The sequence below is a fragment of the Salvelinus alpinus genome, chromosome 7 (genome assembly GCF_045679555.1).
Source record: "Salvelinus alpinus chromosome 7, SLU_Salpinus.1, whole genome shotgun sequence".
Taxonomy (NCBI): Eukaryota; Metazoa; Chordata; class Actinopteri; order Salmoniformes; family Salmonidae; genus Salvelinus; species Salvelinus alpinus.
Window position 1 is genome coordinate 49,383,606 of NC_092092.1, and position 26,767 is coordinate 49,410,372.

Here is a 26,767-nt window from a genome sequence, read left to right on the forward strand (position 1 = left end):
TCATCCGTTCCCCCACACCGCATCTCACAAAGACACGGCGGTTGGAACCAAAAATCTCCAATTTGGACTCCAGACCAAAGGACACATTTCGACCAGTCTAATGTCAATTACTCATGTTTCTTGACCCAAGCAAGTCTCTTCTTCTTATTGGTGTCCTTTAGTAACGGTTTCGTTGCAGCAATTCAACCACGAAGGCCTGATTCACACAGTCTCCTCTGAACAATTGACATTGAGATGTGTCTGTTACTTGGACTCTGTGAAGCATTTATTTGGGCTGTAATTTCTGAGGCTGGTAACTCTAACAAACTTATCCTCTGCAGCAGAGGTAACTCTGGGTCTTCCTTTCCTGTGGATGTCCTCATGAGAGCCAGTTTCATCATAGCGCTTAATGTTTTTTGCAACTGCACAGTTCATGAAATGTTCCGTATTGACTGACCTTCATGTCTTAAAGTAATGATGGACTGTCATTACTCTTTGCTTATTTGAGCTGTTCTTTCCATAATATGGACTTGGTCTTTTACCAAATAGGGCTATCTTCTGTATACCCCTCTACCTTGTCACAACACAACTGATTGGCTCAAACGCCTTAAGAAGGAAATAAATTCCACAAATTAACTTTTAAGAAGGCACACCTGTTAATTAACATGCATTCCAGGTGACTACCTCATGAAACTGGTTGAGAGAATGCCAAGAGTTTGCAAAGCTGTCATCAAGGCAAAAGGTGGCTATTTGAAATATACATTTAATATACATTTATTTTGATTTGGTTACTTTTTTGGTTACTACATGATTCCATATGTGCTATTTCATAGTTTTGATGTCTTCACTATTATTCCACAATGTAGAAAATAGTAAAAAAATAAAGAAAAACCCTTGAATGAGTAGGTGTTCTAAAACTTTTGACCGACAGTGTAGACTAACTTTTCTTATTGATCATGTAACAGATAAGATTGATGCTGGTTTTTAACTGCATTGTTTTGTCTGGGAAAAGGGAAGGTTCCATTGGAGATGCTGGGGGTGTCTGAATAAAAGAAAAAGAGAGAGAGACATGGGATGCATAGTGTACCGCTATTGTGCATCCCAAATGGCACCCTATTCCCTACATAGTGCCCCTATGGGCCCTGTTCAAACAGAGTGGACTACATATGGAATAGGGTGCAATTTGGGATGCAGTCATACTGATACACTATCTGTGAGTACTAGTGCAGACCACATAAAGACTACTAATAGTAGAGAAGGAAAGTGGAGGCTTGTTATGGTACTGCCTTCTGCTTTTTCTTTGTTTTCATATGACCTTTTCTATACCGTACCTGCTCAAGTTTTTGACATCTTCTTCAGTGATCTTCTTCAGGAACTTCATAACAACCGGTGTCCTATTCTATTTAGTTTTGCTGTATTCTGCTGTTCAGCACACACATGCTCCATTTGACTGGATTGACCTGTTAAAACGTACATTTGTTTCAATGCTTGTATATCTTTGCTCGTAATAAAATCCTTATATTCACCAAAAATCTGTCTGGTGTAAAACACCAAGTGGGATATGGGTTTGTCTCAGTGCAAAAAAAAGTGGAAATTGATTACAAAGACAATATTCAATAATCAATGGCGACAACAATGCCACCTGGCCTTAATTATCTAAAAAGGGAAAGCATGTACCACCATTATCTCAAGATCACAGCAAAAAAGCACTCCAACTATGATTAAGTGTAAGACAACTGTGAGAGAACAATAGGTCAAAAGCCTTGGGGCTAGATTACTCTTATTGTATGGATCCTCCCAATACAGCCTACTGCCTCAACCCATAAGAAGAGCTAACAATGAGGAGAGTCAATCAACGGCAGTGAATTATTTGAGTATTCATTATGAAACGTCTAAATATTCGAAGGAGGCTAATATTTCATTGAATCCTTCATGGATTGCATAAGCCTCTCTTCCTCTGGATGGAATTCAATAATGTCTGTCTGTCTGTCTGTCTGTCTGTCTGTCTGTCTGTCTGTCTGTCTGGCTCTGTCTGTCTGTCTGGCTCTGTCTGTCTGTCTGGCTCTGTCTGTCTGTCTGTCTGTCTGTCTGTCTGTCTGTCTGTCTGTCTGTCTGTCTGTCTGGCTCTGTCTGTCTGGCTCTGTCTGTCTGTCTGTCTGTCTGTCTGTCTGTCTGTCTGATGCGATGCATTCCCGTTCAGGGACCAAATGGTTTTATTTGTAACGCTCTGGCAACGTTGGTGCCCAATGCGCCCGCCGCTCTCTCAAGCCTCACTGACGACAGTTAATGGAGGGCCACTGTCGCTTCTTTGTTTCAAGCTGATAGGAGGAAAACAAAGCACTTTCCTTCAAAAACCATCATTGGCCACATCGATATTGATTTCCTGGCAAGGGAACACTTATCTATATATTGCCCTCAGTTATATAGCCATTGCCCTCTACTCTAAACAGTGGTAGATAGGCCCAGAAATAAAGATGCAATTGGACCTGTGTCCATTTTTTTTGTATTACTCCTCAATGGGGGCAATAGAGTCAATCGTAAGTAAAAAGCTTTTTCTTTCAAAATATTAACATTTGTCACGTACTCAGCCTCTAAACTTTTAGGAATTGTATTTGTTTGACCATGTGGTGACAGTTTTTATTTGGATAATGTGATGTTGAGTTCACAGTTCAATAGCGATACACATTCTGTCAAATGAATATATGACCCGTGTTGAGCTAGTACTACTACTACAGAAACAACTGCATTCACTGTGTATGATACAGTATGCACAGTAGGACTGCGTTTTCAATAGCTAACTGTATTGCGTTGCCATTCACACTAAAACCACACTCATTTACAAGACGCCTCAAAGCCAGAGTGAGTGGAGGCAAATGAAGATGTCTTACACTTCCATCTGTGCACCTCAAGATGTACAGGACGTATAAACTGCCCAACCCCTCCTCTTTCCTCTGATGGACGGCAAAAACTGGAGCATTTGGGTTTTGAGCTGTGTGTGTGTGTGCGTGCGTGTGTGCCACAGTCAGGTCCCATTTTCACTTCAGCTGTTGGGAATTAAAAAGGAGGGATCAAGGGATGAGGGAGGTAATCCACCTGAAAGGGATAGAGCGAGAGAATGAGAGAGGGAGAGCAGGAAAAGAGAGAGAGAGAGCTAAAGAGAGAGAGGAAGTAAAGAGAGAGAGGGCAGAAAAAGGAGCGAAAGGGGGAGAGAGGGAAAAAGCGAGAGAAAGACAGGCAATGACAGACAGACAGACAGACAGACAGACAGAGAGACCGACAGACAGGGATGGAAAGAGTCAACACCAATGCACTCACCTTGCCTTCCCAGACATAAGATTATTGTATCTTATTATTTTCCCCTTAATTTCCCAGTCAGATGGTATATGGGAGCCGTTGGCCCAAGATGGCCGTTGTTTCTTCACTCTGCTAGGTCCACAGATGAGGGTGGCTAAACAGAGTATTAGCTTCCCACTCAAAGGCTTTACCCTTATCCTTCAGGTTACTAATTCGACCCCCTGGCATCTGACCTGGGCTCTTCAGGCCTGTTTTCCAAGGCTTTGGGGCAGATTTAGAAAGAATTGGGGATAATGTGTCTTTAGTGTATTTAGGCTTGAACACATGTGCCCAAAACCTGGTGGTCTATCAAACAGTGAGTGAGTCCCCTTATGTCTTGGTGCTCCCTTGATGGAGTTGTCGAGGTGACGGAGGAGGTCAGAGGGATTGACGGGAGAATGAGGTGTAGTGTGTTTACCCGTTTCGAGGGCTAAGCCGTGGAAAGCTGGCACGCTGGTCATCTAGATCGGCGTGCCTGCAACGGTGTGTCTTCGAGTGGCGAGTACGTAATGCAAAGAAGCACACGTATTCACCGAAGATCAAGCAACTTGATCGATCCAAGAAAACTAAACTGACTCATTGTATGATAAAATATCCATATCTGTTTAAATGTTTACATTGGTGAAAATATGTACATAAACACAAATAAATTCAATCTAGATGCAGAATCAGAGTAGGAGATTGATCATTTGAATTTGATATCAATGGTGTAATAGAGATTAAAATGTCAGGTGAAGTATGCAGTTCTCAAGGCCAATGAAGCGGATTGTCACCTGAATCTGGGTTATAAGTGTATTTTGTCCTGAAGATGGCGATAGTGGACTACATAAACCTTTACAATAGTACACAGTGTCTCACAGCCCTTGCTCTTAGTCAATTTCATACTCCTCCAGTGGTTCCCAACATTTTTTGGTTACTGTACCACCAACTGAGTTTTTCTCTACCCGGAGTACCCCTGTAGTACCCCTCAGGTTCTCTACTTCACAGCGCTGTATGGGTTTTGACTGACAGCAGTTATAAACGTGAGCACTGCTCGGGACAAGAAGATGCCCCCCATCCCTCCCGCTATTTGGTTACTTTAGCACGTTTCTTGTTGTCTGAGAGAGGGAAATGCTAGAAATCTGCGAGGAGTCGATGTGTTCTGAAAGGTGAGATGTTGAGGATTATAATAAATAGCGCAAATCATACAAGCAAACCACACACCTGTCCAAACATGCACATCATCATATTTGAAAACTCATGTAATTTACAGTTTCAAGGGCTATTTTTGATCCACAGTTACAAGGATGACATGCATTTAAACCCTGAGTTGTCCTGAACAGAATGAGCCTACAGTATATTTGTTGTATTGTGAAGAAAATTAGACAGGGAACACACACTTGAATGCACTCCTGATTCCATTCTGTGCGCACCAAAATTACAATCTGTTTTGTCTAAAGAACCTTTTGAAAGCCTAACACTTTAAAATCCTATTTTATAACTTAGTACATTTTCATATTATGCCCATCTGACCCAGATTGAGATTTATAATGGAACGTTTTTGGATTGCAAAAACAACAGTAATTGTGTGATGGTGGTGATGCAGGGCTGTGTTTCAAACAAAAACTACAAGTGTGCCTGCCTCAGCTCCTCAATGGCAAAGCTAGGAGACCTCAAAAAAAGCAGGTTATAGTTGAAGGTTCTGTCCTTGAGTCATAAATGTGCATTGGAATGACTTGAACTACGCAGTTTGGAGAGGTGTGGGCCCCTTAAAGACACCAGCTAGACCTCTCACTCAAACCCTTGTAATAGTTTTTTCTTTAATAATAATAATTATTATGTTACTGAATGTATCCAGAGAATTTTTCAGATTTCGTTATTGACAAATGCTGTCACAAGTACAGCAAATGTAAAATGCACATCAAATCAATAGTGTAATGTTTGGATTCCGTCTTGTGTCAGGTGAACTGTTATGTCCTCACCTTTAGCCTGATCATTTCCCAGTAATCTCCAAACTGTTCTCTTTCGATCACTACCATGGTCATGCATATTCTTGTTAGAAACATACAGGCCAATTTCCATGAGTGTAAGGGGTTAATACTGATTAACCAGATGTTGTTACCTCTTGAAGAAGAAACAGGAAGTCGATGCTTGGCTGTAAATGTGGCCAGTTTAAAAAATCTGCAGAAGAGTAATCTGTCTCCATCCAGTTTGTCCACACAGAAATTCACCCACATACCTTATAAAGAACTCCGCAGTGGCATCAATCAATACATGTCCTTAAGGGAGAAAAGAAAACCATCAGTACAGCCTCAATGTTTGGATTTCTGGACCCCTTACCGAGCTCACATGAGAAAATACTATATTGGATGATGGTAAAAATAGTATTTAGTGTAGTATACTGTAATATTTACAGTTAATTATAGTATATATACTGTAGTAAATAAAACTGTCGCATACACTGTAGTAATTAATGTATTGTTTTTGCAGTTTGTAATATACTGTAGTATTTCCTGTAGTGTTTTTACAGACTATAGTATTTACTGTAGTGTTTTTGGCAGACAACAGTAGTATTTACTATAGTGTTTTTGCTTTATTATCTTTGACATAGAAGTGGAGGCTTTCTTCTTGAGGAAACCTACTGGATAAGTACTAAAAGAGCATGTGTTCCATATAACTTAACTTAACTTAACTTAACTTAACTTAAGGTAGGCAGGCAGGCAGGCAGGCAGGCAGGCAGGCAGGCAGGCAGGCAGGCAGGCAGGCAGGCAGGCAGGTAGGTAGGCAGGTAGGTAGGTAGGTAGGTAGGTAGGTAGGTAGGTAGGTAGGTAGGTAGGTAGGTAGGTAGGTAGGTAGGTAGGTAGGTAGGTAGGTAGGTAGGTAGGTAGAAGGGTAGGTAGGACTGGGGTCTGAACAAATAGATCAGAGATTCTGCTCTTTTCAATAACCTGTAGGGAACACAAAATGGTCTATCATTGGCATGTAAGTTTCTTACTTATGGGTGGCACAAATTGTCATATGGGCGAGGGGAATGTGCAGAGTATATGCTAATTAAATACTATAGTATGTACTTTATTTCAAAACGTGTAGTACTTTTGCGGACTGAAGTGTTTTTGTAGACATTACTACAATAATTTCAACAGTGTTGTTTTTGCATATAATACTGTTGTTTTTACAATATACTACAACATTCTATAGTAAGTACTACACATTATTGAAGGATACTACAGTGTGTAGTATAGTATTCTACAGTATACTACAGTTTACTATAGAATTCTATAGTAAGTACTGTAGTGTTCTATAGTAAACTGTGGGAGGCCACATGGAAGCTCTAAGTCTTCCCTGTTTCCCACAGTAAGTATCAGTACCGTGGTCCATTTCTACTGTATCTCAGATCAAATGGTGAAATAGTTGTAACTCAGTTCATACCTTGGTCAAGTGCCATTTCTTTCTGTCTCCCATGCTATTTTTTTGTTGTTGCCTAAATCTTCTCATTTAGATTTCCTAACTTAACTGGAATTGAAATACAATTAACCCCAATGTTGTAAATAGCCAGCCGTATGTAGTGCCAGTAGCATGGTAACATGTTAGACAAGTACTCACTATTTCACATAAATTCCATTGTATTTAATTCATAGTCTTAATATCTTGTATAATTGTACATAGTCCTCCTATGTTGGTACATACTGTATGCTACTGCCATGTTGAAGGAAATAGTTCATTTGTACCCTAAAGGGTAAGAGACCCGGTAGTAAATGTGCAAACCTATTGTAGGCTTCTCTTTACATATGGTGTATACCGTGAGCGACAGCTACAAGCCAGCATCTCCCCCTTTGAATATGCATTTCCCATTATATGCTCGGGATGGTCTTAAAACAGATCGTTTCATCTCAGAGAGATGTTTAAGCAGAGGTGCACGTTTGTGGATGCAAATTCATGGCGAATCTTCCTTTGATTATGCAAAGTGAGAGCCACCATAAGCACATGTTCCGGCGAAGGTGTCATACCAATGCAAATATGAAGGCCTGTTGCATTACACGGTAATTAAGAATTGGTGTTGTCAGGCCACTTGGTTATCTCCACTAGTTAATTAGCTTCGGAGCTTCATTGTGAATATTTAATGAGGGTAATGTGAAAGGGCTCATACTGGTTCTTGGTACACCATTGCTATCGCAGTCATGTGAACCGTCACCCTTGATATTGTCGAATAGGTGATGTTATTGGTGACGTGTATGCATGTCTTTGTATCTCCTTCCTGTTTTTAGGGGGGGGGGGGGGGGGTATTATGAAAGTTAAAGTTAATAAGTAAAGATACTTTAAAGGTAAGGTATAAATAACATAATTCAGCATTGTACTAATCTGATGAATATATTTTAGAATATAAAACCCAAGTAGAAGTGGGGACATTTCTATACATTTCTACTTAGTATATTTGCGGCTGTGTAAGATGCTCTATCTCCATTGCAGGCAAGGTAATAAGCCAAATGCAACCTTTTTGTCATCCAGTATCAAGTCATTTTGTGTTTGATAATGGCGCAATATGCATATTGCGGATAGATTGCATTTCGGATGGTCTTATTTAAAATCCGCTTCATGATGCGTACGAGCTTGAATCATTTGACAATGTGGAGCTTGGGAACATGCACTGGCGCAACGCTTAACCATTTGTTAGACCAGCATAAGTAAACATTTAAAAGGCTGAACGTAGATTAAACATACGCTGACTTCATAGAATTTTTATAACTTCATATTCCTCATCTTACGTGATCCTTCTCGCCAATAAAATTAAGCCAATGTGAAGTAGGCTTACGCAGAGTACGACCCTGCCTCACGCAGGAAGCGGCGCAGGTCCTAATCCAGGCACTTGTCATCTCCCGTCTGGATTACTGCAACTCGCTGTTGGCTGGGCTCCCTGCCTGTGCCATTAAACCCCTACAACTCATCCAGAACGCCGCAGCCCGTCTGGTGTTCAACTTTCCCAAGTTCTCTCACGTCACCCCGCTCCTCCGCTCTCTCCACTGGCTTCCAGTTGAAGCTCGCATCCGCTACAAGACCATGGTGCTTGCCTACGGAGCTGTGAGGGGAACGGCACCTCCGTACCTTCAGGCTCTGATCAGGCCCTACACCCAAACAAGGGCACTGCGTTCATCCACCTCTGGCCTGCTCGCCTCCCTACCTCTGAGGAAGTACAGTTCCCGCTCAGCCCAGTCAAAACTGTTCGCTGCTCTGGCACCCCAATGGTGGAACAAACTCCCTCACGACGCCAGGTCAGCGGAGTCAATCACCACCTTCCGGAGACACCTGAAACCCCACCTCTTTAAGGAATACCTAGGATAGGATAAAGTAATCCTTCTAACCCCCCCCCCTTAAAAGAGTTAGATGCACTATTGTAAAGTGGTTGTTCCACTGGATATCATAAGGTGAATGCACCAATTTGTAAGTCGCTCTGGATAAGAGCGTCTGCTAAATGACTTAAATGTAATGTAAATGTCTATATCTGAAAAGGCTGTACTGTATGATACTTTAGCAGTGACAGAAATGAATTCCTGTGCACTGTAAACATACGCACGCACGCACACATCCTAATCTCAATTTTGACCGACTCTCTAAAATGGAGTGCTTGTGATAACGGAGATACGGTGGAATAGAAAGGATATTGAGTTTATCTGACAATAACTTGTTTATCTTTCGAGGCACCTTCAACTAGATAGCCATAGAATAATCTCTATGACGATAGTAGCCATAAGTATTGCATGATCGCTTATCACCCACCTGGACTATAATTGAACCAATTGCAGGGTAGATACTCATGTGCTCTTACAAAGTTGACAATGTTATAGCATCTACTGTAAACCTGATTGTTGGGTTTGTGACACTTGTACAGACAGATACGCTTGTTGCCGTCAATTGCAAGGGTGTTTTCTCTCTTTAGTTGTAATGAGCAATGAAATCTTCTCACTTGGGAGATAATTATAGTTTTACTTTTTACCAATATGTTATAGAATAATGTATGTATTCAATTATTTTCGTTATAATTTGTGAGATGCAGTTACTTCTGCAAGTGGTTAACAAAATTCCCCCAGCCTCAGGTCATTTAATTGTCTTAACTTTAAACGACCTCATTTGCGTCGTACCTATGAAGCATGTTTCAAATTATGTTCTGTATGTAGTGTGGCTGTGTGTGAAGCTGTTCTAGAGACATGATCTACTATGATGTTGTTGTGGCTTCGGTTTCTCAGCCAAAACTAGCAGGTGGAATCTCTGCTATCTTTTGGTCAGACCATCCCCCTGGTATGCAATTTAACCAGTTTAGCTCTTGGTTAAGAAAAATATGCTAAATAGATGAGGTGCAAAAGGTCACTTTCTCACACACTCTCATACACGTGCAGCTCTCACACACATGTGCAAGCTGCTTACGGCTGTGGTAATACAAGCTGCTTACGGCTGTGGCATGATGTGTACTCTTTACCTTCACTGACATACAACTAAACCACTAATGACAGATGCCAAGACAATCGTTGCTGAGAATAAAATAAACAGAAACGACACCGTCGGCAGCATAATACTCCTTTGTTTGCACTCTTGGTTGATACGTTAATATCCCATGAACAATAGCATGACAGACACCATTAAAAGATACAGGTTACTTAAAGTTATAACAGTGAATTTTGACAACTGCATGCTTTTCTCTTAACCAAAAATATAACCAAAAATATGTTTAAATTCAACGCACTTCGATGTCCACCGGTCTCGAGGCCTTTTTCCCGAGACCCTTTCTTTCGTTAAACTCTTTGGAAATGTATGGCGTCTCACTTTCCAATGTGGTCGGTGACTTTGTGTGGTCATTACAGGCAGGTGAACAGGTCACTGTCAGACTCCGTTTCCCATCATGCCACATACATACAGTGTGGTCACATGATTTATTGTCTCCAATGGGCCTTCAGATCAGATGTTTGTATCTAATTAAGCAGCCTTCCCCTTGGATGCCTTTTAGAATCTTTAAGCCCATATCTGATCTTTATCAAGATCTTTATCAAGATGAAATGCATATTTTATGAAAGAATTAGAGAGAAACCTAAGACCTGAGAAAATGTTGTGTTGCAAAGATGGATACAGAAGTTACAGTGTCGTTCACTCCATCGGTACAAGTCATCCACTGAACATACATCAGCCGTCATACAAAAGTCTACCTCTCACACACACCCAGTGTCTAAAACAATTCGACATAGCAAAACAGAAAAACAAAGAATGATGAAGAAAAGACATTGACAAAAAAACACCTAGATGGTTTCAATCGTAATTTGAAGCCACCTCATTCTTCATAAGTACCAATACACTTCCTATTTATCAAGTAACACCTTTCAAGTAGATGCATTTCCTTTATCTGGTATAAATGTAACTGTCCCTTTGATATTATTTTATATTTTTATAATAAATATGGAGAATCAAGTGGGAGCCAAAGAAACATCAGGTGAAGGACGTACTGACTGTTTGTCGCCTTGGTAGGTAGTGCTTTGGTGCTTTGGTAGGTAAGGATTTGACATTTGCACGTTAGTAGTATTCTAAAGCACCAACAGACAGCAGCCCGCCTTTTGTTCCTGCATGTTCCACACAACCCCAGCCTACCCTCCCACTTTCATTCCTCCACCCACCCATCTATCCATCACCCATGCATCTCTCCATCCATTCCTGGATAATTCTCCCCATCTCCCCAGTCATTGTTTACCGCGTCTCGTGTACATCCTTTTCTTCCTTTCTTTTCCCCCCAAACGCGTCTACTGGGTCTTCCTTGCGGCTGCGGCGGCTTCTGCTTTAGCTGTGGCCTTCTTGGTCTTGTCAATGTAGGCCTCGTGGAAGAACTGGCAGAAGAGCACAAAGTAGCTGAGGTACATGAGCGAGGACCACACAATGTTCTGCATGTGCGACGGGCACTCCTGGCCCTGCTGCATCCACGAGTACACCAGGTAGTTCACCACGCAACCCACCAGCATCTGGGTGATCTGCGTGAGCGTGATGAACATGGCGAATTTCCTTGAGACCTTGAAGCCGACCGCCCTCAGGGCGTAGTAGGAGTACATGACGGCGTGGACCACGTAGTTCATGGTCATGAACCAGCCGCCGCCGGCCACCATGTCCTTGTAGGAGTACCAGGAGTACAGCAGAACAGTCATGTGATGGTACCAGTGGAGGAAGATGAGCTTCTGCTTCCGCAGCACGATGAACAGGGTGTCACCTGCGTGGTGGGTGTGGTGAGAGAGAGAGAGAGAGAGAGAGAGAGAGAGAGAGAGAGAGAGAGAGAGAGAGAGAGAGAGAGAGAGAGAGAGAGAGAGAGAGAGAGACGGAATAGAGGGAAGACAGAGAAAGTATACAAAAGGTGAGAGACAGAGACATTGAGCGAGAGAAAGAGTTAGAAAAGGGGAAGGAAATGGGACATTTCACAGTTACAAATTGAAGGGAACAAAAGCTCAGACCTTCCATTTCAGGGAACACTTATTACTAGCATTGAGTTCTACTTCGTTGTTATCTTCTTACACCATGTTCTTGGCAAATCAATGTTGTAAGATCACGATGACAACATTTAAGCGCGATAAGACGAAGTGAGGACCCAAATAAATCTGTACTGTGCTCTACAACTTGGCTTTCTATTTGTCTTTATAAGTGGATGCTGTATCTCTGGTCATGTTTAATACATCTAGGTCCGAATTTAATCACAGATGAAATGCACTGTGGGTTCACTCAGAATCTTTACGCTGTCGGTGTACTTTCACGTCAACATATAATAACAATGTCTGCGAACAGAGCAGTCTCTAGGGTGTCTCGGTTTTAAAGGTTTGGGGAAGAAAATTAAACTTTGCTCTGCAAAACGGGGCCCACCATACCTGACTAATTGGTGAACCCACTGCTTGAAAGTGGAAAAGTACCAGAGGATTCAGAGTTAGCTCTGTGGCCCCGTCTGTGTGTGTGAGAGAGTGTGTGTTTGTACAGCATCTCTCTCTCTGCTCTCTCGCTGCTCTCTCTCTCTGCTCTCTCTCTCTCTGCCTCCCATATGCCTCTGTGACAGCAAGCAGTGCTTTGGCTAAGTGGCTGCTATGTTTCATTTGCAGGCCTCAATGTGTTGGTCACGGGCCAGCAGTTTTGGCTCCACCCAACCAAAGCGCTAGAGCCAAGTTAAGGGTAGGGGCTTCTATCCCCCTCCATGTGCCCCTGAGAGGGAGCTCTTGCTATGGGCTCGTACTCAGAGCTGACAGGGTGTGGAGCCCCAGTGACCGCAGGACTGGGCAAATACAAAAAGGGCTACACAGGAAGAAAATGTATTCCCAGACAGACTTTGGGGACGAGCGAAAGGTCATCCAAACTTGCACCCGTTGGGGTGAGAGGGCACGCCTGTCGCTGAGGGCATTGAGGACAGAAAAGATATTTGAAGACGTCATTTGTTTCTTGTGCTACTGTGTGTGACATGGCAGCATTTCCATGCCTACAGATCCGTGTGCCGATCCTCGGGTGGGTTATTTCAGCCACATGGGGGCAGAGATATTTCATGTAAATGATTAACATATTTTCATATGTTCAATACCACAAAGTCTCATAAACCACAATAGACACAAAAAGGCATTCACATGTAAAACACTTTATTTCAGATAATGGTAGTAGTAGTATACTACTAGTACTAGTAGTATACTAGTAGTAGTAGTAGAAGTCAGTCATCTTACCCAATTCTGGTGCTTTACTGAGCACAAAGGCGTAGGCCCAGAACTTGCTGACCGGCCCGTTGTAGAAGCTCTGATCACACACTGACTGCTTGAGCCCTTTAGTCATCAGAATGTATGTCATGTAGCTCCCAGTGCGGACAGCACCAAATATACTGGACAAGAGAGAGACAGACAGAGAAAACAGTTAGCAGAATACACTAAGTCAAGCCCAAGAACCCTGGAATACGGTCACTCCTGCCACAGCAAAGTTTGTACAGCATCGTTGTTTACACAACTACTGCCTATGCACACAGGTGAACATTTGCAGCAGGAGGACTTCTACACAGTGAGTTCTTTACTCAAAACTATCCGGGAACATACTTTTATAATTGACCTGATAGTTATACATAGCTATTTAATGCTATACAACATGCTTACAGCATGTGCATTGGTTGTGTTAACGTTCCCCAATAAGAAACCAAAAATCGTCACTCAACAGAAATAGGGCACTAACAAATGGCCAACTGACAACCAGAACGAAACAGCTGGGGTTTTAAAATGGGTTCTAAAAGGCATCCATAGGGTTACTTTTACTGACTGGGTGCTTGCCAAGCCAACTCAAGTAGGGTCTTAACAAACACTCACCATGGACGTCCACTAGATTTGCCTGACATCAGACAAACTAATGGAAAAGAAAACCCACAACAACTTCGGTGAAGGAGTGCAAATAAATGTGGGGCAAACCAAACAGGGGAGACGTGAGATAAAAACTGAAAGAGGAAGAGCTAAACAGCGGTGTCGCTCTTCCGACATCGCTCATGCCAAGTTGAGAACTCCGCCAGCCGCTCCGCAAGCACAGGTGAAACTACCGACTGACTAATGAGGCGACAGGTGCAACACATCCTGACCAATGAGGACAATTCAAATGAGGGCAAGCCACGCCCAAACAGAGCCAACCTCGAAATTGAAATCGAGCAAAACCCCGAAAGCCCATAACAAACTGGACCGGTGTTGAAAATATCTGCTGCCTCTTACCTGAACACTGCGAGAGTGAGGGACCACAGCACCAACGGTTTCCTCAGCTCAAACTTCTCCCTTCGTTTCATCACACGGCGACCGCCTAGTATGAAGGCAGCGTAGAGGGCTGAGAAGAGGAATGACTTCTTCCTGTGAAGGGTGGAATTTTGTGAACATTACGCATTCGGAACAGAGGGAGTAAAATATGCAGTAGTACTTTATGATAAAAATGTTTTACTTTCGTTTATTTAGTAAATATTTTCTTAACTCTATGTCTTGAACTGCATTGTTGGTTAAGGGCTTGTAAAGTAAGCATTTCACGGTAAGGCCTACACCCGTTGCATTCGGCGAATGTGACAAATAAAATGTGATTTGATGAGATTTTGGGGGAAAACCCTAGACCTTGCAAAACGTAAATGGCAATAACTCCCCTTCTCCATTCTGCACCATCAGCTTCGTATGGTGGCAACAGCACTATGTATTGCCCTTTTCAGCTGACTAGGTCTACAAGAACCAGGAGATAAGTGCACTATTTTGCGTAGCTTCCCTGTGAAAAATGGTCAAAGAGAGGAAAAAGGAGAGAGCTCATTTAGGGAAATTACCATCAAAGTTAGATTGAGGAAGAAAACGTGGCTTGTCATTATGCTTGAGTTGTCTAACTATGACAGCAAGGGCGTCGCCTCTCGGCCTATGTACCATCCTCCAGGCCAGATTGGAGTTGTTTTTGGAGTTGTCAATTCAATGCAGGAGAGATAGTCCACTCACACCACCTTCTTTGCTCTGCCCATCCTTAAAACACAAGTTTCCAGAACCAATTCCCAGAAGTATTATAGGGATCATATGCCCCCTTTCTGGTCAATGCACTCCCCCCCCCATATAACCACGAACATCCTCTTTCCATGAACCAGATGTACATTTAGGAAGTAGATGGGAAGTTTACCTTTGGGCACTAGCTATATACATTTATGGATAGATCCATTTGCTTTGAAGTGAAGGAAGAACTGTTTCCTGACCGACAAAAAAAGGCTCTGTAAACAAAGTAAATCTAACGTTATAGAGATGTAATAGATCCTAACTTCCTATATGGGACACTCCCTAACTAGCCTGTGTTGACCATGTGAATAATGTAATACTGACAGAATCACTGTAACACTTCTGAACAATCTTACACCAAACAATATCCTGAAAGGACATTACGGTTACTGACGACATGTCACTCTTTGTGCAAAATGCAAAAAAAATGAAAGCTTACAGGCTTGATAACTGATTGAACAAAGGACAGAGCAGTGCAGTTGAAGTCCAAAGAATCTGCTTTCACACAGTGAGCGCAGAATGTCCTCGTTGTTTCGGTGTAAATAAACAAGGGTGAAGAACGGAGCGACTCAGAGTAAGCACCCTACTTAGCGAGGCAGAGCGAATTCGAGATGAGCAACAATCCCCACATTCCTCACACACTGTCTTCAGACTAAAAAAAAAGGTTAAAGGTCACAAGGATAAATGGCCTTCAGTGTGATTCCTCATAACAGTACGAAGCTTCAGAGATGTGGATACTAGGAAGTAGAGGACCAAATACCCTTTTCACACTATCGCACCAAACCCAAACCAAACTCTGCTGGTTCGGTTATTTTCTTGTCACATTGTCCTTTTCAGCACAGTTCCTAGAAACCAGGTAACCAGGTCAGCTCAGTACAGCTTGGTTTGGTTCAGCTCGGTTTGTCTCAGTAGTGTGAAAAGCCCTACAGAGTACGGTCTGAATGAGATACAATAACATGAGAGGAGGTATTGCTATTGGGAAAAACCCACAAAGATCAGAGAAAACCTGAGGCATGGTCAAAGTCTACAAATGCGTTCAAGGGCTGTCTCTCTCCTTGCTTGATCAGGTCAGCTGTGGCCAAGCTACGCCTCCAGGAATGGAAATTAATTTGAGATGTCAGTGTGAATTCACATCATGCCTCCATGACTCGTAGTAGCGGCAAGTGGCAAGAGCATTCGAGTCAGAGCTTCCATTAGGGCTGAATGTGTCTCTTGATGCCTCTCTATACCTCGGTCACATTGAAGATTCCTCTAGATGCTTATCACTGGTCAGTTTAGCATTTTCATCATGGTTAAGGTTATGATTGGGGGAGTGTAAGCTGATCCTAGATCTGTGCCTCTAAGCAAATTAGAACAGAGCAGCTCTGTCAGGGTTATAGTCGGGGGATATGCAATCATCTCTGAATGACAACATCAGAGAAGGTGTATTAATCCATCTTCACCTGAAACAAGATTTATACACTGCACTTCAAACAATTCCCAAAAATTAGACTTTCTTGACACTGGACTAATTTCTTCATGACGGATTTATTTGTACTCTACTCCTTTCTGACAATATTGAACCACAAAGCGACATGAGACAGGATATATTTAGATGAGAACTCTGTTTGTAAAACAACAAAAAAGTGTCTGCTTAAATGTAAATGCAATGCTATTTGGAAACCCCAAATTACAGGAAAATGTACACCATAAATGCTGTTCCTGAATAATAGCGATGGCACAACCCACTGGGCAAAAACTGGTTGAATCAACGTTGTATCCACATCATTTGAAAAATGTAAACGTTACGTAATGAAGCTGAATCGACGTGGAAAACTGATCCGATTTTTTTGAAGTCATCAACGTAAGGATTTGTATTTATTTTTTCCATTCAACTTTTAACTTAAATCCAATGACATTGTGAAATGTTTTGTTGATTTCACATTGAATTTCCGTTAGTTGACAACTCAACCAGTGGTAGACATTTTTCTTCATCAGTATATTGCACCTCTCACACCCCTGAGAACTATCCAACAGAGCTCCTCTTTTTTGCCAGTCATCATCAGCGTCCGTGGAGAGCCAGCCAGCTCCCATGCATTCCCTTATCGCTGGGTGAGACTTGCTGGGCGGTAGCTGAGTCTCAAAGCCACTGCTGGAGCAAAGAAAACATTAGGCGCTGATCTAATGCATTTCTGATAGAGCGAGCAAAGCAGTGGCGGGGATCGCATTCCGTCGTATGTCTGCGTCATGCATCAGGTCATCCTGTCAAACAGAGCTAGCAAGTGGCGTGAACTATATATAAATATATTAATAAAACGTTGATGACTTTTAATATTTAGGTCATATTAGAACTAATGACTGAACCTGGTTTTATTCATAATGTAGGATCGCACAACACTGGATCATAACGGCAACCACATACTGCAACTCTGTGCATTTACTCGTGGAAGAATATGTCCACTGGTTTGGGGCTTTATTGAAAGATCGGTGCAATAATTATCTTGCTCTGCGAATATTTAAACAGTATAAGAGGCCTTTTTCAGAGCGAGAGACTAGGGAAAGTGTGAACAGATTTCTCAACAAATCTTAACTGAAGGCATAAATCACACCTGAGCAAGATACTGCACAATGGCAGGAACTATTTGGCTCAATTTCTGTAATACAAAGGAGTCTTTCAATTTTGCTGGCTAGATCTGCACACACCTTCCAAGCAGTTCACAATAAGTGGCACTTCCCCTCCCCCTAGCTGTGTTGGTCAAAGCTGCTAGCTAACCTGCTGTGTAACTTAGATCTGTATTAGCTGGAGCAGGAGATTTCTCCCCTTATGTAACACTATAGGCTTGGAGTACTATAGGCTTGGATCGGAACATACAGTGTTTCTTGCATCGAACAAAACCGAACCTTGTCCCCAGGCTCGAATTTCTGGCCCATAGAGTCTGGTAACAGTGTGGGACTGTTTGGAACTTTGTGGGTGTGGATTTACTGAGTGACATGCTAATCCATTTGTATTCTGAGAAAATCACACGACTATGAGGTGTGGCTCTAAATCGAGGCGGGAGAGAGTCGTCACTAATCAACACAGACACAAAGTCATTAACCCTGCCTATTTCTACAATTTCTCTTCTTAAAATCTGATTTTAAACCTAACCTTAACCACACTACTAACCTGATGCTTAAACCTAAATGTAGCTTAAATTAACCCGTTTTAAATTTGTGGCTATGGAAGCTAGTGGAAACCGAGAGGGAGCGAGCCTCCGACAGTTGTATTAGATTATGAAATTAGATGACATTAGCCATATTATTTTGGGTGAGACCAATTGATTCTGAGTTCAGGCATATAATGTTGATATTGTATGTGAAAACTAATTCTAAGATGCGTACTTTCAGATTTTCCCGAACTCACTTCCTTGCTTAAATCATTTGCACTGCTTGTGCTTTAAAGTCCACAAAGTAGGGGGAAGGTTCTAAAGGTTCTAAAGGTTCTAAAGGTTGATAGACTGAGAGATCATCCAGTTGTTGCCGTTCCTGCCATAGACTCCATTTCAAGTTCCATTCTGTGGCGTTGGGAAACCAGACAGGTTGACAGAGAGAGAGAGCCATCTGTTGGATGAGATTATACAAAACCTAACACTAAAAAGTGTTACTTTATGTATACGGCAGTGTATTTCATGAAAATGGGAAGAAGAATGATGATTATTTAAAGTTGCACTACGCCGAAATCGCTCCGCTGTTTCCCAGTTGCTGAAACTCGAATAGTTCGCCTAATTTCAGTTTCTGTGGCAAAATAAGATGGTACAATGATTCTCTACCTAAACTGCTGTGAAATACATAATATATACTACCGTTCAAAAGTTTGGGGTCACTTAGAAATGTCCTTGTTTTTTAAAGAAAAGCAAATTTTTTGTCCAATAAAATAACATCAAATTGATCAGAAATACAGTGTAGACAATGTTAATGTTGTAAATGACTGGTGTAGCTGGAAACGGCTTATTTTTTATGGAATATCTACATAGACATACAGAGGCCCATTATCAGCAACCATCACTCCTGTGTTCCAATGGCACGTTGTGTTAGCTAATCCAAGTTTCTCATTTTAAAAAGGCTAATTGATCATTAGAAAACCCTTCTGCAATTATGTTAGCACAGCTGAAAACTGTTGTTCTGATAAAAGAAGCAATAAAACTGGCCTTCTTTAGACGAGTTGTGTATCTGGAGCATCAGCATTTCAGTGTTCGATTACAGGCTCAAAATGGCCAGAAACAAAGCCTTTCTTCTGAAACCCGTCAGTCTAACGGCTTTGTTCTGAGAAATGAAGGCTATTCCACGTGAGAAATTGGCAAGAAACTGAAGATCTCGTACAACGCTGTGTACTACTCCCTTCACAGAACAGCGCAAACTGTCTCTCTCTTGTCCTCTGCACAAAACCGAAGGTAAAAGCTGCAAAAACAAAACTTAAGAATGGGAAGCATAGAAATAGCACACATAGAACAGATCTACCGATTCTTAGACTTGCATTCAAGTAGAATGATAGATCTATAACTAACAATTCTATGTGAATTTGGTCAGGTTGCCCCTAAAGGTTACATATTGCCACTTTAACATTTACACTGTTAGTTTCACTGCCTATTTCAGTTGAGCTGATAATAATTGTACAACAAGGCAAATTATGTTGTTTGGCTCTGGCAGAAAATAGTTTCAGCTTGTTAAGGGATTAAAGTGTAATGGTGAGTGGCTGGTTTATTTATAGTAGGAAGAGAATGAAAGCTCTGCAAAGGTTTGAATTAGACCTATTCCCATTTTGCTTTGCAAAGGTTTGAATGAGACCTATTGCCATTGTGCCAAATGTAGATCACTAGGGAATAGAAGGATGCATGGTAAGTGGTGCAAATTAGATGTACATTGCACCTCATGGCCACTTGCACAAATGCAAAAACACATTTAATGTGACACACTGTTGGGATGAAAATGGCTATGCCTCTGCAAAAGCTGTTTGGTGAAATTGACTTGATGATGGAATTACTGCATCTTAACTCTCAGCTGAGACTGTGACGAGATAGCAGAGTCAAATTTGAGAGAGGGTTTTTCTCTTGAGAAACGTTCACCCAATATCTTCATCTCCCCAATTCAGATGAGCTGCTGGGTGAATCAATGTCAAGCCAGGGGTGTCCTCTGGGTCGATGCAGTCAGCAGCAATCATAATCTTTGCAGCCTGTCCCTCTGGGAAAAGCAGCATGCAAAACATTACTCCCAGGAGTCGATACCATAACTCATTGGAGACCGCTAGCTGGCCTAACCTTAGAGAAAGGAAAATGTTAACCTTTGTCAGAGAGTCACAATCAGTGATGATGTAGTATTAGCTACCGAGAGGAGAGGAAGCCGAATTAGCACAGAACGTTCTGAAAACCATATGTTAGAGCTTGGTGAGAGTGTGGTAGTCCTGTAGTTATTTTGCATACAACCTTCCCACAACTTTCTGGGAATGGTGCAGGATAGTTGCATAGCTTTGGAACATTCTCAGCACATTTAAGGAACTTCACAAAAATGTTATAGGAACGTTCTAGGAACGTTCTCCAACTGGTTTGACGTTGAGAATGTTCTCAAATCGTTCTAAGAAAGTCAAGAAACAATGATTTTCTGTTGGGATTTCAGTACTTCAGCATAGCATTCTATTTAAAGTAATGTTCTCAAATTGTTCCGAGAACGTCAAGAAACAATGTTCTTCTGTGGGAATTTCAGTACTTCCACAGAACATTCCATACAAGTTCCAATGTGGTTCTGATTAATGTCATATTTTTACATTCTGGGAATATAAAAAAAAAAAATCTGTCTGAAGCACAGTTCTTAGAACATTCAGAGAATATATGGTTTCTCTTTTATGTCCGTTCCTGGGAATATTCTGAGAATGTTGTAAAAATTTTAAATCTACACATTAACATCAATAAGCTTCACATTCCGTTCTCAGGACATGAAGAAAACATTCCATAAAAATCATAAGGAAAAGTTAGCAACGTTCAGAACATGTTTCTAAGAATGTTGTTTGAAAACATATAGTACATTCCGTTCTCAGCGTCAACCAAACTCGCTCTAGGTGTGTTGGCCATGCCCACCTATTGGCCACACCTGGCCTTAATGAGTGCTTGTTTCTTTTGAAATAGGGCCTGTTTGAATAGACTAAAATGAACAACTTTGTATGCGTAAAAAAACATGACATGCCAGTTCCATCCTGGAGTTGCAATGGACTAATTCCCGGGGTAGAGAACAGAAGATCATACATTTAAATCTCACTGATGCCGAGTCACAAAATACTCCATTTAAATGTTATTTGCTATCTTATTTGGGATTAACTTTTCTGAACTCCAAGCACAGATACAGTAGGACAACATGGACATGACTTTGTTATTAAAAAATGCATTAGGCATTAGTATATATATGTTTTCATTACTAATGCCTAATGCATTTTTTAAAACAAGTTCATGTCCATGTTGTCCTACTGTATCTGTGCTTGGAGTTCAGAAAAGTGAATCCCAAATAAGATAGCAAATAACATTTAAATGTAGTTCTTACAGGGTTAAGAAAACTTTAAATAATAACCATAACAAAACGATCACAACGTTTAGAGAATGTTCTCAGAATGTTATTTAATAACCTTAAAATAACCTATAATTTCCGATATCAGAGCGTTAATAAAACCTCCCAGGAACACTTTCAGGGAACCAGAGTAAAATGTTCTCAGAACCTCCCTGCAACCTAAAAATGTACATTCCCAGAACAGGCAACATTTTCACATCTGTTCAGTTTTACGTTCACTTTTACCGGTCAGTAAACGTATGGCTTTGCTCCCACAACAAATGTGAAAACAAAAACACATGTTCCCACAACTTCCAAGGAACTGAATGCGCTAGCTGGGAGGTTCCTCAAGAAATTGGAATGTGATGGCAAGATTATACTGGATAACTGAGGACCAAAGACTTCGGCTGAATTTCAAATGGAAGCATTGCCTGCTCCCTCTAGGAACTCCTGTAGATCTGAAACAATTGGACAGATAAGCAATATGATGCAAATTCCATCCAGCCTATCAGAATCCAAGTTGACGCATATTGCTTACACCTACAGTTCCCAATCCCTTCACGTTTATAGGAGTTCCTAGGAGGTAGGGGTCCCTTTCTAATGAACCCATTGGGAGTGCATTCTCCACCCAGTGATTAGAGGTCTAGGAATACATGACAAAAGGCTACAAATGTTCTTGGCGGCTGAACAAAGATTGAATAAGCAGACAAGTCGGACTGGATCGGTAACACAAGTAACATGAGACTGCAGGAGGAACAGTAATCTTCCTAAGACCTACAGGTCTGTTTTCATGAATGGGCACATCCTCAATAGTACAGCATACAGACAATACCATTTGTCTTGCACATTTAAACCTCAACTGAATTTTAATCAGAGCAACACATCTATCACCATAATGCTCTGACAGAACCATGCGATATTTGAACAAAGAGCACAATAAATACTCTATGTCCACGCGACAAGCTAAAACATGGGTATCCCATCATCCCACCACACTTCCTTCAGAATTACACAAAACAACTGATTCTACAATGACATGCAGTCACCCAAGAGGATGGTATCCAATTGCTTGGAAGCCCATTGAGGGGTTCAACGACTGAATATCCTATGCAAATTAAGCGACCATCACTGACGCTGAGCATTTGGGACGTCTGTGGGAAATTCAGTGAGAATGACTCAGCAGGTAAATTGAATATATGTGTATTTCAGTGGCAGGCAGCCACAGTGTGGTGGACATTGAGACCAGCCTTAATCTTAATTGCAGGCAGATAGCCAGCTGCGAGCTGATCTGTAAGGTTGTTGTTTGGACACTTGCTGGCACAATTATTACAATTATGCTTATCCTATTGCAATTGAACGATGATCTGTTTAATGTCATCATCTAAATGTCACAGTGACACTTTGTTGGCTCACTGCAAGAGAAAAGGTTTCTTATTCCAATCAAATGTCTATATATTCCTGAGAAACAATTATGCAAGCAAAATATGACACCAGGGGCAGCTTAATTAGCCATTAAGTGAGGGTAGCTATATGCTGATTTTCAAGTTAAGCACACTGGCCCTGAAGCCGTTGCAGTGATGCAAGCCTGGATTGGCCAGACGCCATTTCCAGAAATGCTGAGTCAACCATTACCCTTCTCTCCTGTTTGTATAATTGAGCACCCCAGTAGCCGAGAGGCAGCAGAGAACAACCCTTGTTACAAGCTTGATTGTTCGCAGTTGTTCACAAAAGAGCTTATCATCTGTCCTCGCTCTCCCCAGGGGTTTTGTTCTCGCTGGACTCAGGTGCACTTTCCATAAGTCTATGTTAGTACTGGCTGCTACAGAGTCCATCCCTGCAACCATTTCATCACACCGTTGTCAATAGACAGCTACCACAGCAGCCTACCATTAAACATTTCATCTTTCCCATTGGTGTTTGGTAGGCCTCAACATACCGTAGGCCATTCAAGAAATGTGATGAGAGAGAAGGGGTTTTTCCCACATAGTGAGAACACATTTCAATTACAGTGCCACAGAGTTTGAAAGTGTTGTTTTGACGAGAACATGGATCAGAACGTGTCATTAAGGTATTTGGTTTGATTGAATAGGGCCCCAAAGATTGAAGGCAGTTCAAATGTGCCAAAAAAAAATCTATCACACATGAAGCAATGCATTGTTATTGTATCTGTATGGCAGAGAAAGAAACAGGTTGGTTAACATGAAATGCTTATTTTCCTCTCTAGGAGTTTATGTTGAAGGGCTGCAAATATTTACAACTACTTTTCCTGCTCGAAAATCTCTCTCAAACCATGTTTCATGTTCATACACCTATTGTAGGCCTCTTTCTATTTAATTTTATTTTGGGTGAATATGACTAACCACTCATGAATGATTATTTCCTCTCAGAACCATGCAACATGGTTTTGCCAGAGCAGACATCCCTGCTGCAAACGCTTCCCAGAAGAGTCGGCACAGATCAGCTGTGATGTGATTGGCTAGCACTCTGTCAGCAGACATCATTCTATTGGTCAGTTGGTAGTACCAACTCATGGACAGCTCCTGCACAATGTTTCCACTATTGGTCACAGAACAACGTTGTTCTGTGTAATTGCGCGCTATTCTTTGGGTGCTGAAAAGTTTTTAATAAAACGCTCAACTCCATCATAAATTGTGGCGCTGAGTTTAGTCGGCTAAACCAAAGCATGAGTGGTAACCTCTTACAGGCTACAACACTGGTAAACTCAGTGGACGAATGGGACACTGATGGCTATAAAAAATAATGGGGATTTATTTCCTGAAGTCACTTACCAGTATTAAGAGGGTCGTGTGATTGCAGATTGAGCATAACCTGCTTATAAAATAAGAGATACGATCTTAAACCATTTTTGGTGAGCATATGTCCAGAACATGAACACATAGCCTATCCAGACAGTGCCATTATTATGTTTCATGTTTGGCTATAATTTGATCACCTTTTGTTTAGGAATGTGGTTGTAATGGTTAGCATCATAGACGTATCGCTCTGTTTCAAAGAATGAACACGTTTGTTTAGTTATTCTGACCGTTTGGCCAGAGAAACGTGCCTACCGACTCCAAGCCAGAGCGCGACGGACGGTAGGCTAGATATAATAGTAATAAACTAACAGTCTACCTCTGTCAGCACGCCGCCTACCAATGTCGAGTTTCTTTCATTCATAGCCTGTCAGTTGTCACACGAGCTATGGGGCAGCAGTGAATGTAAGATGCCTAAAAGCCTAAAATAAACATACTACTTCTCTTCACTGACAAATCACTGAAAGTCACATCAGAAGATGCTATGATCAGTCAGTTCACTGACACCAAGGGACCCTTCCTTGATTCATTGTAACTAATGCAAAGCAGGCATACATGCATCATAACAATGCTGTGAATATGGTAAACTACTGTGTGCGGACGATACTCTAACTTCATAGGAGCTTTTATTATAGGATAGCCTATAAGCAGACCATAAACTATTTGCAAACTTGAAGTTAGCAGCATCCAGAAACATAGGCTATTTTATTCTTATTAATGAAATTCCTGTTTCTATTTATAAGATGATGAGGACATTACGCTACATATACACCAACAATCATTCCAACATCAATACGATATTTCATATAGCCTACCAGTTTTCTTGCATCCATCGTATGGCTTCGTCCTCGTTGAACTGTTTCTCAAATTCGTACTCTTGCAGAGCCAACACCGACATGTTCTCTGTGAGCTTTCCTATAAACGGAGACAAATTTATATTATATGTGTTATATTTAACTGAATTCTCTCTATCTCAGCAACACCCCTTTTCTCGCATTGCTCTTGCCACAGCCAGAAACTCCCAACTAAATGAGAATGTCCGGCTATATGCCTTCCACCTAGAGCCGGCATACGCCCTCTCCACCAAGGAGTTGGATTCAAGGTCCTAAAGCCCGTTGGTAGATTATCTACTCCAACTACAGTAGATCAACACTGTAAGGCCTGTGTGGTCACTGAGACTGCACATGCTTACTACAGCCTATTGGGAAATGTGCAGCAAAAAATAAGTCTTCACATGAATCCAAGTTTCCTTTCCTTCTAATAGTGCATCAACATTTGGTAACACTTCATATGCAAACCCTCTTCATGCTGCATTAGAGCACATTCCTAATGCCTTATAAGCCATGCATAACAGGTGCTAATAACACTGCATATAAACGTACATTACAACATCCAAAGAGCATTATTGCTAGTAAATTATAACAGTTTGCTTCATAAGGTATTATAAAGCCTGGCCGTAAATGTGGATGTTATAATACCTTAAACGAAATGCTCCACAGGGGTGTAAACGACATCAGAATCCACGCAAGAGTTCTGTATTTCTGCAAGGTTTGCAACTTATAATGCCAGTGTTATACTGCCCTGTATGGAATGCTCCATAGGGATGTAACGACTTCACCAGTCCATGCAGGAATTCCGTATTCAGGTTTGGTCACCAAGGCAGAGTGTGGATGAGACTATACCACATAACGAGCACATGCATATCATGCCATCCTAAGTGGTATAGTCTCATTCCACCTTAGAGATGTAACTCTGCCTTGAGGGCCAAACCTGAATAAGGAACTCCTGCATGGATTCCCAAGTCGTTACACCCTTGTAGATAATTTCATACATGGCATTTTAACACTTGCTTCATAAGTGATTATACATTTCTGGTTCTATTCTGCTCCCGGATGTCCCCTAAATTCGCTACATTAGTTAGAGTTATGTCCGACTAGCAGGGTGGTAGGCTGTGGAAAGAAGACAGAAGGTTGCTGGAGTATCATTATGCATTGCTCCATCAGTTTGCACCTGCGTATGTTCGCAGTGGGCTGAACTTATCTGAACTCTTGCAATCAAAGGGTGATGTTTCCCAAGACAAGAGTTGGCAGATCACCGGAGAGCAGCCTAATCAGAGTGTACCCTGGCAGCTATTATCTTGCCAATAAGTGGGCATGATTCTTTGGCCGGACTGGGTTGAACCTTAGCCTGGAAATAGGCCTATCTATATATTATCAGTTCCTATTGTAATACATTGATACTCACTCTTGATTTTCTTTCTTGAAGTGTAGCTTCACCCTTCACCAACTTTATGAAAGGAAACACACACACACAGACAGAGACACACATTCAGACATGCAGACTGAGCTTGAGTTGTCTACAGTACCTTTGACTTGATGATGTGACTAAATGTTTGCGTTCTGTCTTACCTCATCCAGTCATCCAATATGGAGTGGACTCCCACAACCTTGTCCTAGATTTGACAGGGGGAGGAAATATCACCTGATGTAGAAATAAATACTGTCATCATCAGTGTGTGATACAGAGGTACTATTTCTGTCTGCACATATTGCATTATCGTGTCTGTGTAACAGAGGTGGTACGGTGAACCAAGCTCGC

The 26,767-nt window shown here is 41.6% G+C and overlaps 1 protein-coding gene across 3 annotated transcripts; it reads right to left on the bottom strand.

Annotated features, from left to right (window-relative positions):
• Window positions 1-9,844: 9,844 nt before the first annotated feature.
• On the bottom strand, window positions 9,845-26,505 carry LOC139581128 (very long chain fatty acid elongase 6-like). Of its 3 annotated transcripts, none has more exons than XM_071410584.1 (5): window positions 26,414-26,505; window positions 24,985-25,084; window positions 14,016-14,147; window positions 13,002-13,153; window positions 9,845-11,524 (listed from the first exon to the last, which is right to left on the bottom strand). In XM_071410584.1, exons 2-5 carry the CDS (start codon window positions 25,065-25,067, stop codon window positions 11,067-11,069), a joined length of 825 nt encoding a protein of 274 aa, XP_071266685.1. In that variant the 5' UTR covers window positions 25,068-25,084; window positions 26,414-26,505; the 3' UTR covers window positions 9,845-11,066. The 3 variants fall into 3 exon arrangements, with proteins under 3 accessions (XP_071266685.1, XP_071266684.1, XP_071266683.1); XM_071410583.1 differs by lacking the exon at window positions 26,414-26,505 and adding an exon at window positions 25,648-26,110; XM_071410582.1 differs by lacking the exon at window positions 26,414-26,505 and having other exon boundaries at window positions 24,985-25,204.
• Between the last annotated feature and the right edge of the window lie 262 nt (window positions 26,506-26,767).